Source organism: Tupaia chinensis, unplaced genomic scaffold (assembly GCF_000334495.1).
Source record: "Tupaia chinensis unplaced genomic scaffold, TupChi_1.0 Scaffold146229_1, whole genome shotgun sequence".
NCBI lineage: Eukaryota > Metazoa > Chordata > Mammalia > Scandentia > Tupaiidae > Tupaia > Tupaia belangeri.
Genome location: NW_006206085.1, coordinates 5,493 through 20,746, shown reverse-complemented (window position 1 = coordinate 20,746; position 15,254 = coordinate 5,493). Strand labels below are relative to the sequence as shown.

General features: G+C 42.1%; 1 protein-coding gene across 1 annotated transcript in view; it reads right to left on the bottom strand.

Moving 5' to 3' along the window:
* Nucleotides 1-2,065: 2,065 nt before the first annotated feature.
* Nucleotides 2,066-15,254, bottom strand: part of LOC102471438 (NXPE family member 3) — an 18,223-nt gene continuing 5,034 nt past the window's right edge. The window contains 4 exon segments of the mRNA XM_014584307.2: nucleotides 2,066-2,522; nucleotides 2,525-2,803; nucleotides 7,536-7,748; nucleotides 9,763-9,842. Coding sequence (XP_014439793.2) covers nucleotides 2,398-2,522; nucleotides 2,525-2,803; nucleotides 7,536-7,748; nucleotides 9,763-9,842 — 697 coding nt within the window. The 3' untranslated portion in view covers nucleotides 2,066-2,397.

Sequence of the window (15,254 nt, the reverse complement as noted above, 5' to 3'; positions counted from 1 at the left end):
ATTCCAGTATAAATTCTATTGGTATTTGAAATGTGTCTGTTGGTTCTTTTTCTGGATCACCCTTACCTGAATAGAAGCAACTATTGGTGGGTATTGGTGAGTATCTGATAGGCAGGCATCTAGACCCTCTCCTCACCCTCCACCTCCCCCATCTCATAAAATGTAGCCTCTCTCCAATGCTTTCCCATTTTGAATTTTTGCACTTCTTCAGTTTGTATTTGTGCTTCCATGTTTCTCAGAATAGAGTCCAGAGAAATCAGAGGCTCTGGGAGAGACTGTGTCCCAGCAAACACCGTATCTTCCAGAAAAGAATCTGCCATATCTCACTTTTTTTCTCTCCCAAACTACTTGCGTCTGTGTCTTTCTATATTTCCTTACTTTCCCAGTGATTTCTGTGATGGTATTTCCTCTTTCCTTCATCTGCACCCAAGAGGGAGCCTGAGAGAGGGAGCTCACTAAGGATGGATTGGCCTCCTCTTTCCCATTTTTTTTTTTTTTACTTTATTAAAACACTGAGTTTATTTCACGTGTATATTTTTGTCTCCCCACCATTCCAGTGAGAACCCATGGTGACAACACCAGGTAATGTCGGAAACCACAGAAAACTCAGATGGGATCCAATGGAAAAGCTGAGGTCTTTTATTATTTTTTAACATTTACTTTCTTAAATTTCCTGTAGGGCACTCATGCTCACTAGAGAGAGACAGAGAGAGAGAGAGGGAAAGTGAGAAAGCAATCCAGCAGGTCCAGGACTTGAACTGCAGTCAGCCATGTGGGAGTCCAGCACCTTAACCACCATGCCATCTGTTGGCCCCAAGACTTAGGTCTTTACATAAAGAGGAATGGCAATTGTTTGTTCTCAGACTCTGCTCAAAGCTGATTCGCCTTTCTTGGAAAGTGAGACAATTTGGAGAATTCACTATTCTCCAAATAGTTATAGTTAATGATGATCTGGCATATTTTTTTGGCAATCAAGAAATTTATTAATTTATTTTTTTGTTGTTTAGGTTTTTTTTTTTTTTTCCCCGTTTTTTTTCTCTTGGGGCTAGAACAGGAATTTTTCAGTTCTTGCTTCCAACTCACTAATTATTTCTTCAACTAAGTCTCATCTGGTTTTTAAATGTCCATTAAAATTGTCTTATTTTTCATTTTAGAAGTTCTGTTTGTTTAAAAATATGTTCATACACTTTATTAGTATTTTAAAACCTCTCTCTTTTTAAATTGAGGTAGGTTAAGCATACTTATTTTATATATATATATTTTTAGTTGTTCCATTATCTCGAGTTTTGGAGGTTTGATTCTGCTGACTTTTTTCCACTGTTCCCCACACGTGATGTCTTATCTCTGCTATATTTCATGATTTCTAAATGTGAGCAGTTCTTTTTCCTTGTAGTATAATCTGTGGACTTTTTTCCCAAGATCTAAGGAAATGTAGTTTTCCCCAGAAATCATGTGTATTTGATCCAATCAAACGCCTGGAGGGAACATGGTAGCACCACCTGAATTAACTTTAAACTAGCGGCTTTTTGAGCCACCCGCACGTGTCAGTTCAGGCAGAAAACCAGCCTGAGGACTGGCTTAGTGGACACTTAGGCCGTCCTTCTCCGTCTTTCTCCGTCTTCCGTACAGTAGTTTTCTTTGTGCTCCCTCATCTTTAGCCTTTTAGTCTTTTGAGACCCCAATTTATCTAGTCTCTCCTATTAGACTAAAACTTTGTATAAACGCCTTTGCCCTCTTTCCTTGGCAAGGCTATAAATGGATAATGAAGGCATTAAACAGATCTTTTTTTTTTTTTTGGAGAGGTTTTTGCTATAGGGTGCATGCACTCACCAGAAAGACAGATTGGCGAATTTGATCAATATTACTATTCTGGTTGTGATCCTGTACTGTCTTTCAAGATGTAATCTTGGGAGAAACTGAGAAAAGGTACAAGGGTTCTTTTTTCCCCAAAAAAAGAGAATGAAAAAGAAGGCATGTGTGGCGTGGTGGTTGGGGGCGCTGGACTCCCACATGGGTGACTGTGGTTCAAGCCTTGGACCTGGTGACTTGCTTTCTTACTTTCTCTCTCTCACTTTCTCTCTCTCTCTCTCACTCTGTCTCAGTCTGGTCAAATTAAAGAAATAAAGTTAAATAAAATAATTTTTAAAAAAGAAGGCGAGCGAAGTATGATTTCACTGATATAAAATTACACATGTGTGTGTGAGGTGCATAGACAGATAATTGAAATTCACCAAAATATGAACAATGGTTTATCCTAGGTGGCCAGTCTTGGAGCAATTAATCCTCTCTGAGTCATTGTGAAGTTCAAGGTCCCATCACTGCTGTGGTCCTCCTCACAGTTCTGATGGCCAGGTCCCAGGCTGTCCTTCAACACCACGCCAGGACCCTCAGAAGCACTCAGCTGGGGCAGATGAAGGAGAGGAGTAAGTCCACCTCATTCCGGACAATGAGCTTCCCTGGGTGGATGTTGTCTGGCACAGCCAGGCTGGAGGTCATTTCCCAGGCATCCACTCCCGGCTCACCAGGTCGGTCACAGCCGCCCGGATCCCTGCCAGCCGTCGCACAAAGATGGATGGGGGGAAAGTGGTGAAGTGGGCTCCCAGACCCAGCACCACCACAGTGTGGGGACCCCCGGCCAGGCCCTCCAGCTCCCGGGCCACAGAATGCAGGGAGGCCACTGGTGTGCGGAGGGAGCGCAGGGGCCAGCCATGGGCCCTCCAGTGCAGCACTATGTCCCGGGTGGTGTCCACAGCCATCAGGGGCCCTGTCTGATATGTGACATGTAGATCCACTGGCTTCAGGGCTGTTGGGAGGGTGAGAGAGGAGGAATGAGTGATTAATACAGAGATATTATTATACCGTGTACATTATCATCAGCAGACAATTTTCATTTTTGTTTCTATAAAATGTTTTTCCCTCCTGCTCCCCTCCCTCCATCCCTGTTACCCACCCCCTCCTATACTGTTTCTAGTAGTCTCAGTTTCCCTTCCAGTTATTATAACTTCTAACCTTTCAGTTTCTGCCATAGTGCAGGTGTAGGGTATATATTAAGTGAGGACACACAATGCCTGTCTTTTATGGTCTGGCTTTCTTCACTTAGCATTGAATCTTGCCTATTCATCCACTTTGCATCAGATGTCAGGGTCTTATTGTTCTTTATGGCCGAGTAGTATTCCATAGTGTATATGTGCCACATTTTTTCAGTCCATTCATCTGTTCTTGAAACTTTGGGCTGATTCCAGGACATAAGCATCTGTCCCCACACTGTCATACCTCACTTCCAAATTGTCAAGATTGCCAAAGATACCACTACTATCCATCCAAACTCCTTTTAATTTTGCTTTTAAACCTCTGTGGCATTTGACTTCTATGCATTGATTAACTCCTTCTGAAAACCTCTTTTCTTGTTACCGTCTATAGCACTACGTTATCTCATTTTATTCTATCTTTCTGGCCATTTGGTAAATTATTTGCTTCATATTTTGCTTGCATTGTCAATGAAGGCATTCTCTAACATTCATCTTCTTCTTTCTACTATTTTTCCTTCTTTATCTTTTTTTAAACTTTTATTTATTTATTTTTAGAGATTTTTGTTATAAGGCATGTGCACTCGCCAAAGAGAAAGAGGGAGACAGAGACAGAAAGTGAGAAATCACCCCCCAGGGGGGATGGCCATGCCGCAATCCCATCTCCTCCATTCTCCTCCTGGAATTTTGGGAAAGCATGCACATGCACTAAGTCTGAGTTTTAAGCTGCCGGATTCAGGAGTCAAACTGGGATTGACTACTTGGGAGTCCAGCTACATAACCATAATGCCATCTGCTGGTCCCAGTTTAAGCTGTTAATAACTTTCCATTACATTCATCTAACAATTTTGCACAGGTACGCACTGAAGTGTCATCTAACGGGCACTGTTTAGGTACTTTTGTATACAATAAAAGCTTACAGTCCCTTGGGAGAGAGCCATTTCCTCATGCAGAAAGGAGACTGGTAATTCTGAGTGACTATAAGAAGGTTAGCAATCCTGGCATGTAATGAATGGCAAGAGATGGGACTAGGGGTGTAGGGCAGAGTCATACCAGGCAATACCTTGTAGATCATGTCCATGATTTGGATTTTTGCCAAGGAAATTGGAGTTCATTGGGCATAAATAATATGATACAATTTACATTTTAAAAAGCTCGTGCTTGCTCTTTTGCGAAAACCTGGGGTGGAGGCACATTGGCAATGACCAAATAAAAAGAAGTCGAGGCAGAGGGAAGAGTGTGGGTTATAGATGTATTTCTGATGTAAAGTAGACCAGAGTAGATAATAAATTGCATGCTGGCATCAAAGACCAGCAAGGATCTTTAAGGCTCAGATTCTGGCTTACGTGGTTGGGAGATAATGGTACTGACTGGAGGCACATTGGCAATGGCCAAAGATAAAGAAGTAGAGGCAGAGGGAAGAATGTGGGTTTCAGGAAGTCTGGATTATGTTTTAGTGCTGGAGAAGGCGGAGGGTGATTCAGAGGTTAGTGCTGTCTTAAATTGTAGGATGCTTGAGAGGCATTTCTATGGTGATATCAAGTTGGCAGCTGGTGTTCGGAAGAGTGATCTGAGCCAGAAAAGTAAATTTGGGATTTATTATAATTATGGGTGTTATTAGAGCCATAGGAATGGGCAAGATCACGCAGGAAGATCATGATGAGGGAGAAGAGAGGAGAGTCCATAAAGAATTTCAAAGAACTCCCAAATTTAGAGACCAGGGAGAAGATGACGAGAGTAAGGAGGAAAGACTAGAAAAATAAGAGAAAATCAGGAGCAAGTGGTGATAACAAAATCAATAAAGTAAGATGTTTGTATTTGAAAGAGTTGGATGTCTCACCTATTCAACTGAGACAAAAACACATACTTTAAATAACATAGTTTGTTGAAGACACCCTTGGCATAATGATTATATCGCTGGACTGCCTCATAGCAAAACACGGTTCGAGTACAGGATCCGGTGACTTAAACTCACACCAGGCACATGTGTGTGCATGCCCAAGATCCAGAGAGGAAAATGGAGAAGGGATTGTGGCGTGGACATCTCCCCTGAGGCGTGAGTTCTCACATTCTGTCTCTGACTCCCTCCGTCTCTCTGGTGAGTGCACACACCCTATAACAAAAATCTCTCTCTCTAAAAAAATTATGGGTTCAGCACATGTATCAAAACATCATACTGTACCACATAAATACAATTACTATGTGCCAATCATAAATGAAAAAGGCTTTTAAATTATTTGAAGAAATTATGGCTAAGGATTTTCCAAGAAGCAATTAAATATATAATGAAGAGCATCAGTTAGTGCCAAAGAGCTCAACAAAGCTGACATGGAATCTTAAAAAAAACACATATGTAGGCACACATATATTGAAACATCAAATAAAAAAGAGAGAAGACAAAAATTACACTGCCAGCACTGAAATAGAGGTTGTCACTCCAGAGTCTGCAGACACCGGACACACAGTATGGAGATAATACGGACTGCTCACCCATGAACTTGGCATCTTACCTGGAATGGACCAATTAACTGAAAACCACAAAGTACTTTATAAGTACACCTGCTTTGAAACTGATCATCTGAATAGCACTATAACTATAAAATAATTCTAAACAGTGTATCAACCAAGGGCAATATGTACACCTTGTCTGAATCCTGATCCAAACCATCTACTGTAGTAGAAAAAGATAGACCGTGAAAGTAGTAAGAGAAGAAAGTTGGTATAGACTTTAGCTGTAGAGATGTACAGTCATTGAATGTATAAAATAAATGAAAACAAAAGACAAACATCATTTCTACAAATAAAATAGATTCCTTCAAAATAATAAAATGTTCAATTTGGGATTGGCAAGTGGCATAATGGTTATGTCACTGGTAAGGTGGTTAAGGATGCTGGATTCCCACATGGCTGACCTCGGTGTGAGTCCCGGACATGGTGGTTTGAAAATCACACTGGGGGAACAAGCAGTTGGTGTAAGGGCTATGTCGCTGAACTCCCATGTAGTTAACCACAGTTCACGTCTCGGACCCGGTGACTTAAACTCATGCTGGGTGCATGTGCGTGCGTGCCCAAGATCCTGAGAGGAGAATGAAGGAGAAGGAATTACAGCATGGTCATCTTCCCCTTGGGGGTGATTTCTCACTCTCTATCTCTCTCTCTGTCTCTCTGCCTTTCTGGCAAGCACACACACCCTATAGCAAAAACCTCTCCAAAAAAAAAAAAGAAAGAAAGAAAAAGAAAATCACACTGGGAGTCTGTGCATGCATGCCTAAAATCCCAAACCCCAAGAGGAGAATGGAGAAGAAGGGATTATGGCATGACCAATCCCCCTTGCGGGGTGATTTCTCACTTTTCTCTCTCTTTCTCTGTCTCCTCTCTGGCAAACACACATGCCCTGTGACCAACTCTTCCCCGACCCCCAAAAAAAAACCCAAAATAAAAAAGAACCACTTGTCGGGAACATGTAATTATTGAACATAGCTATAGCAAATTTTTGCTATAGGTCACGTGCACTTGCTGGAGAGAGAGAGAGATGGAGAGACAGCGAGAAATCACCCCCAGAAGGAGAATGGCCATGCTTCAGTCCTTTCTTTTCCAGTTTCCTCTTGAGATCTTGGGCACACATGCACATGCACCTGGCATGAGTTTTAAGCTACTGGGTCTGGGCCTCAAACCATGGTTGACTATGTGGGAATCAGGCAATGTAATCAATATGCCATCTGCTGGTCCCCACAATACCTCTCCTCCATTCTCTTCCTGGGATCTTGGACACACAGGCATGCATGCCCAGCGTGGTTTTCAAGCCACCAGGTCCGGGACTTGAACTGTAATCGCCCATGTGAGAGTTCCTGCCATGTCATCTGCTGCTCCTGACTTTGTGTGTGTGTGTGTGTGTGTGTGTGTGTGTGTGTACGTGTGTGAGAGAGAGAGAGAGACAGAGATTTTTGCTCTAGGTTGCATGCACTTGCTGGAGAGACAGAGAAACAAAAATTGAGAAATCACCCCCCCAGGAGGGATGGCCATGCTGCAATCCCTTCTCCATTCTCCTCTCAGGACTTTGGGCATGTACGTGCGTGCACCCGGTGTGTTCAAAGGCGGGGTCTGGGACTCAAAACACTGTCGGCCATGTTGGAGTTCAGTGCCTAAACCACTATGCCACCTGCTGGTCCCTGTCCTTCATATTTTAATTTTACTTAAAAGACAAAGTGGGGATTTTATTTAGAAAGTAAGTGGGGACTTTTGCTGTGGTGACACATTGTATGATTTGATAGAGTTTGATGCTGTCGTTTGAGCCGGTTACATAACTCTGGCTAACAAACTGGAAAGGTAGCTTGGTGGTAACAATCACACCCTCCCAGCCCTGATTCCTTCACGTGCCCTTCAGAAAGTCCCAGCATCCTCCCCACCTCTCCACCGAGCACAGGAGTCACTCTTCAAAGCCTTTCCTGTTCACCCCTTCCTTCATGAGCCCTCAGGAGTCCCAGGCCTCCCTCACGGTCGGTCACTCACAGGGCACGGTGTCCCGGAGATACTCCCACCACTGCCGAAGCGTGGAGTCCCCCATCATGTGGATGACGTGGCCAGCCAGGCAGCCCAGGATGCTGTCGACAGTGGAGAAGGAGCGGCTGGAGCAGGCCAGCGAGTGCCACACATCTTGGTGGTAGAAGCCAGAGGGCTTTGGAACCAGGAGCCCAGGGCGGCATGGGAGCCGCGGGGACAGGGCTATGGGAAGGAGAGAAATAGAATAAGCTAAAATAATGTTTTAAATAGCTAACATTAATACTGTCTCTTGCAACACGCAGGCGCTCTTCTACATACGTTACATGTATTCTTTAATTTACACTTTTATAAAACCCATGGGGTACTAGTTTTATCTTCATTTACAAGGAGGGGCCACTAAGGTGCTGAAACGAGAAGTAATTTACCCCTGATTAAGAATGTGACTGGTAGTTCCTAAAAAAAACAAAAACGAACCCACCAAATGACCCAGCAACGCCACTTCTGAGTATACACTCAAAGGAACTGAAACTGGGATCTTGAAGCGGTATCTTAACCCCCATGTTCATTGCACGAGAATTTCCAATAGCCAAGACAGGAGAACAGCTGAGTGTCTGTTGACAGATGCCTGGATAAAGACAATGTAGCACACACATGCATACACACATGTGCAGAACATACACATGGTGGGATAGTATTCAATCTTGAACGAAGGAAATCCTGCCATTCGTGACAACATAGATGAACCTGGAGGGCATTGTGATAAGGGAAATAAGCTGGCCACAGAATAGACAAACACTCTATGATTTGTATGATGCACTTACGTGTAGGATCTAGAAAAGTTGGACTCATAGAAGCAGAGACTTCTATGGTGGCTGTCAAGGGCTGCAGGAAGTGGGGCGTGGGGAGATGCTGGTTAAAGGAACAAACTTTCCGTTATAAGCTGAGTGAAGTCTGGGGAGCTAACACACAGCCTGGTGAGTATAGTTAACAATACTGTATTACATACTTGAAATTTGCTGGGAGAATTGAGCCTAAGTACTCTTACCACGCACTCACACACCCACACACACATACATAACATAACTACGTGAGGTGATGGATGTGCAAACTAACTTGAGTGTGGTAACTATTTCACAATGTTTATGCAAGTCATATCATCACACTGTGTACCTGAACTATACATAACTGTGTTGATTATACTTCGATATAGCTGGACAAATGAAAAAGAAAACATAAAGAAGAAAATGCCATTATTTGTGACAACATGGATGAACTTGGAGGACATAAAGCTGAGTGCAATAAGCCAGCCATAGGACAAATACTAGGTTGTTGGAAAAGTCATGGCGTCTCTTTCTATGCAAAATGCATCATGACTCTTACAACAACCCAATACATGCTATCACTTATATGTGGACTAGAAAACACTCAGACTCACAGAAGCAGAGGAGAATGTTTGCTGGTAGGGGTTAGGGAAAGGGGAAACGAAGGTATTAGTAAAGGGATACAAACTTTCAGTTATAGAAGAAGTCCTAGGGATGCACTGTACAGTATAGAGCCTATAGGTAAGGATACCACGTCGTATATTTTAAAATGCGCTAAGAAGGGAGATCTTCCCGAGAGGAGAATGGAGGACAAGGGATTGCAGCGTGACCATCCCCCCTGGGGGGTGATTTCTCGCTTTCTGTCTCTCTGTCTCTCTCTGTCTGTCTGGCGAGCACACGTGCCCTATAGAGAAAACCTCTCCAAAAAAAAAAAAGAAAAGAAAAAGAAGGGAGATCTTATGTTACGAATTTTTTCACATGCAAAAAATTTATAATAAAGTAAGAGGCCCAGCCTTGATGCCTTAGAATGCTGATCTGCAGTGTTGGAAGCCACATTGCCCACTGTGGGTTCAGATCCCATTTGAACCTAGAACATGGAGGGTGTGTGCATATAGAATGTACATACCTTTCACAGGTATGTACTTGTTTCCAAATTCATTAAGTTGCATACATTACATATATACAGATTTTTCATACATAAACCATGCTTCAATAAAGTGGTTAAAAAAAAGAGTGACTGGCAGAGACAGCACTTGAACCCAGAAGTCTGAGGTTACAGACCGTACTACTAACCGTCGCACATCCTGCCCTGCTAGGGAAAGACTAAACTCCCAGGGGAGGAATGAAAAGCCCCGTAAGTCCATCCTTAATACCATCACCACAGCCACCCCTGGCATGTCCTGGGCCTCACTTACCCAGACTGATGTTCCCTGTGGCTGCTGTCCTGATCTGAATTGGAGAAATTCCCTGAGGGAGCAGCTTGTCAGTCACATTCCTGCAGAAACACCATGAGTGAGCATTGAGGATGACCCCCAGGTACAGACTAGTCATTTCCACTCTGCTAATTCCAAAAAGAGTTTGAGGTCACTGCAGGATCATTATCACACCAATAAGTTGGAGTAATTATAATAAGAAAAAATAATGGAAAACAGAGAAAATGTCGCCAGAGCTTGGCGGAAGGACCTCTGCAATTAACCCATCCGTTAGGCTCTTAGCTCACGAGCAGTCACGATGAGCAGAGAATAACTGAACTGGATCTTGCATCAGTGGTTCTGTTTCCAGTCATGGGGGTGCACGAGCATGCCAGGAGACACGAACTGTTCCTGGCACCAAATCCTGGAGAGATCATGTAGTACAACCATGTTTTGTGACATGAACTCTCACAGGGGAAAATAACCCCTCACAGTGTAAGTATGGGCCATGCGTGGTGATTTTCAAAGAAACACTATGGAAGAGGAAGGTGGTGGAGAGTAGCGTTTCTCTGGAAAAGCCTGACAAACACCACCTGACCACGTTATCAAGGTTAAGCCCAACAGGCATAAATGACATTGAGATATGATACGATAAAATGCGACCAGCTCTATGAGGTCCTTCCCAGAACATCCAGCCCTAACCTACGTATAAGAAAACCCTGGGACAAATTCTAACAGGGAAATTCTACAATTGACCAATTCTTCTGAAAACTGTCAAGATCCTCACTGACAAAGTCTGAGGACCTGTCACAGCTAAGAGGAGCCTAAGGAGACATGACAACTAAGTGCTATGCACTGCTCAAGCCTTACACACATCGTGGGAGTGCCCGGGGTCCAGCAGAGAGGAAGGGGCCCTAGCACAGCATGACCCTGTGGAGAGGGCTGTTTCTCTCTCTCTTTCATGCACCCTATCATAAATAAAGAATTTTTAAAAGAATTATTTAATTTTATTTATCATTATTATTATTTTAAAATTTGCTACAGGGTACATGCACTCACCAGAGAGAGAGAGTTAATGAGAAAGCAAGCCACCAGGTCCAGGACTCGAACCATAGTCAACCATGAGGGACTTCAGCACCTTAACCACCATGCCACTTGCTGGCCCCAGAAAAAAATTTTTAAATAAAAAACAAAACGTGTAGGAGCCAGCAGGTGGCATGGTGCTTAAGGCACTGAATTCTCACATGGCCAGACACAGTTTGAGTCTTGGGCCTGGCGGCTTGCTTCTCACTCTCCCTCTCTGTCTCTCTGGTCAAACTGAAAAATAATAAATAAAATACAATAAATAATTCTTTTAAAAAAGTGTAATGTGATTAACTCAAATAGAATCCTGGAACAGAACAAATGACGTTAGACAAAACTTAAATAATCTAGAGGACTGAGTATAATTAACAATGATGTATCAGTTCTGGTTCATGAATTGTAATAGATGTACCACACTAATGTTGGATATTAAAAATAGGGGAGGGGCCAGCAGGTGATTTCTCACTTTCCCTCTCTCTGTGTCTTTCTCTAGCATGAGTGCATGCCCTATGAAAAAAATCTAATATAATAAAATAATAGGGGAAAATACTGGGGAAAGGAATATGGGAACACTCCGTATTATCTGTTCAATTTCTCTCTAAATATATAGCTGTTTTTAAAAAAATTAAGTCCACTGGGACCAGCAGTTAGCGTAATGTCTATGTCGCTGGACTCCCATGTAGTCAACCCAACCACGTTTCGAGTTCCGGACCCAGTGGCTTAAACTCACGCCAGGCGCATGTGTGTGTGTGCCCAAGATTCTGAGAGGAGAAGGAATTATGGCATGGCCATCCCCTCGAGAGGGTGATTTCTTGCTTTCTGTCTCTCTGTCTCTCTGGTGAGCGCATGCGCCCTATAGCAAAAACCACTCGAAAATATTTAAAAAATAAGTAAATAAAGTCTACTACTAAAAAAAAAAAAAAAAAAAAAAAATCCAGCAATCCCACATGTGGATATTTGCCTAAGAGAAATTTAAGTATTTATCTAATTTTAAGTATTTGGCGGAAGGACTTGTGCAATTAACACATCCATTAGGGTCTTAGCTTACGAACAGTCACAATGAACAGAGAGTAACTGAACTGGATCTTGTACCAGTGTTCAAAACCCTTATACCTTAGTGTTCACAGAAGTTTTATTTATAATGGCTAAAACCTGGAAACAACCCAAAGGTTCATCACAAAATAAATAGAGAAACAGTGATACATCCTTACATTCAAACACTGTCCAGCAACGAAAACAGAAAAAAAACAAAAACAAAAACAAAAACAAAAACAAAAAAACGACCGATGTACAACACAGAAAAGCACCTCAAACATTTCACTGACCAGGTACAGATACCAGAGTTTGATGATTCCATTTCTATGCAATTCTAGAAAAGGTAAAACTGATATTTACTATCAGAAAGCCAGTCAGTGTTTGCCTGGGACTGGGGGCCGGGGGAGGCTTGACTGTGAAGGGACAGGAGAGAAACAGGAGAGGGGGTGGGAATGTTCTGTATCTTACTGCGGTGGTAGCTACATGGCTGTGAACTTTAATTAAAGCATGTTTCATTGTGGACGAATTATACTTCAAAAAACTTTATTTAAAAAATGTGTTTAAATCCAAATGAATTTTTCTTAAAGCTTACATTAAAACCAGAATCTCAAATAGTATTATGGACTGCTGAGCAATGCTGCGATTGGGCAAACAGCTACTAAGTAACTGCGTAGTTGTATGTTGCACCAATGTACCGTCTAGAATAGATGTGCTCTAGAATAGAATGTATTCTCGAGAATAGATGTGCTCCAGTTTAAACGAGGCTGGAAATGACAACTTGATCATGTTTCCTGCTGCATGTTTCTCCCACTCCAAAGCTGAGGTTGAGAACTTCCCTTCTCCCTTTCCTTCCTGAGGTAGGAGAGAGGGGGACAGGGATAGCGTCTTCTACTTTACAGTGAAGCTCACTCGCCATTAGGCCTCTTATCAGAAAATGTATCTGTCTTCTTTTCCCCTCCCTCTGCACATTTTAGAAAGTTATCTTAGTATGTACCTGACATCCAGCTATATCGGATAGGAACATTTTACCAATTTGAATCAGATATTACTGCAAAAAGAAATGAATCCATAGCTAAAATAAAGAAAATAGGGTTAACACCAAATGCTGGGGAGGATGCAGAGAAACTGGATCTCTCATGTCATTGGTGAGAATGCAAAACGGAATGGCCACTCTGGCAATTTCATATAAAACTAAACATCCACTAATCACACAACCTAGCCATTGCACTAAGTTATTTATTCCAGAGAAATGAAAACTTAAGCTTATTTAAAACTTGTATATAAATAGTCATAGGTACTTTATTCATAATAGTCAAAAACTGGAAACAAAACAAAACAAAAAAAAAAACAAAACAAAAAGCAAAACAAAACAAAAAAACTGGAAACAACACAAATGTGCATAAACGAATAAATAGTGAAATAAATTGATCTACCAGACAGCCATAAAAAAGAATGAACTTTTTTTAAAAAGTTTATTTATTTCATACATGTGTGAGCAAGAAGGTGAACCACGTCCCCTTAACATAGCTTTACTTGCCAAGCTGTGATCCTTTAAGACAGCTAGGATCATGGGTGCACCTCTGAGCACGCCTGGAATGTCCAAGTCACCTACCTCCTGTGCCACCATAGCTGGGCCAGGAATGAATTATGAATATTTAGTTATATTGAATTATATCCAGCAGCTCGAATGCATTTCAGGAGCAGTCCACTTGGTAAAACAACAACCACAGAACAGTCCATCTTAAACGGTTATGTGCTATATGGTTCCATTTGTACCATATTTTATAAATGACGAACTGTAGAAATGGAGAACAGATCAGTGGCTGCCAGGTGACAGGGCAGGGTTGGAGGACAGGCGTGCTGTAAAGGCATAGCACAAGGGTTTCCATGATGGTGCTGCAACATGTCTGTATCTTGATCAGGGTGGTGGTTACACAGATCTACACACGTGGTAAACTTGCAAAGAAACACACACGTGCATGTACAGGCTTGTGAAAAATAAGTAAGATCTGAGGACCAGCGGATGGTCTGAACTCCCACATGGCTGACTGCGGTTTGAGTCTCAGACCTGGTAGCTTGAAAAACATGCCGGATGCGTGTGCGCGCGTGGCCAAAGTCCTGACAGGAGAGCAGAGGAGAAAGGACTGTGGCGTGGCCATCCCCCTGGGGAGAGATTTCTCATTTTCCCTCCCTTTGTCTCTGTCTGTTGTTCCCTCTCTGGCGAGCACACATGTCCTGTGGCTAAAATAAAAAAAGATCAAGAGAAAAAGCAGAGTAAGATCCATAGTCTACTTAACAGAACTGTACTAATGTAAAAAAAAATTATTTTTATATTATACCACAGGCATAGGAGATGTTGCTATGTGGGAAGTTGGTGAATAGTATAAAGAGTCTGTGTATTATTTTTGCAACTTCCCATGAGTCTATAGTTATTCCACAATAAAAAGTTAAAATTTAAAAAGTAAAAATATCTTTTCCTATTCTGCTCCTCCAAGAACGTAGTTACTATCATGAGGTTATGTTTATGATTCTCATCCACATTTTATACATTCGATATATATTGATGTACCTAAAACATAGAGTACCATTTGAAAGTTTCAACCATTACATAAATTACTATGTGTGCATCATTACCCATTATGTTTTCAAGATTTAAATGGTATAACATATAGCTGTTCTTCATTCATTTTTTTCAGTTTTTGAATACACCCTAATTTATTTTTCCATGTCTTCTCGGTTGTCATTTAGACAGTTTCTAACACTTTGCCTTCACAGACAATGACTGTGATAAACATTCTTAGGACATATTACCTGAATCTTATGTAAGAAAGTTTCCTGGGGCCAGGTGGCATAGTGCTTAAGGTACTTTACTGTCGCGTGGCTGACCACTGTCTGAGTCCTAAACCTGGCAGGTTAAAAGTCACACTGAATGTGTGTACATGCATGCCCCAAATCTAGAGAGGGGATTGTGGCGTGGGCGTCCCTGGGAGGGGTGATTTCTTACTTTCCCTCCTTTTTTTTTTTTTTTAAGAGAGATTTTTGCTAAAGGGCACATGTGCTTGCTGGAGAGACAGAGATTAGATGGAGAGACAGAAAGTGAGAAATCACACTCCAGGTGGGATGGCCGCATTGCAATCCCTTCTCTCCCATTCTCCTCTTGGAATTTTGGGCATGCATGCACACGTGCCTGGTGTGTTTTAGGCCACCGGATCTAGAACTCAAACCACTGTCGACTATGTGGGACTATGTGAGAGTCCAGTGACATAACCATGATGCCATCTGCTGGTCCCTCACTTTCCCTCTCTCTATCTCAGTCTCTCTGTCTGGTGAGAGCACGTGTCATATGGCAAAAAGCTTAAAGAAAACATAAAAAGAAA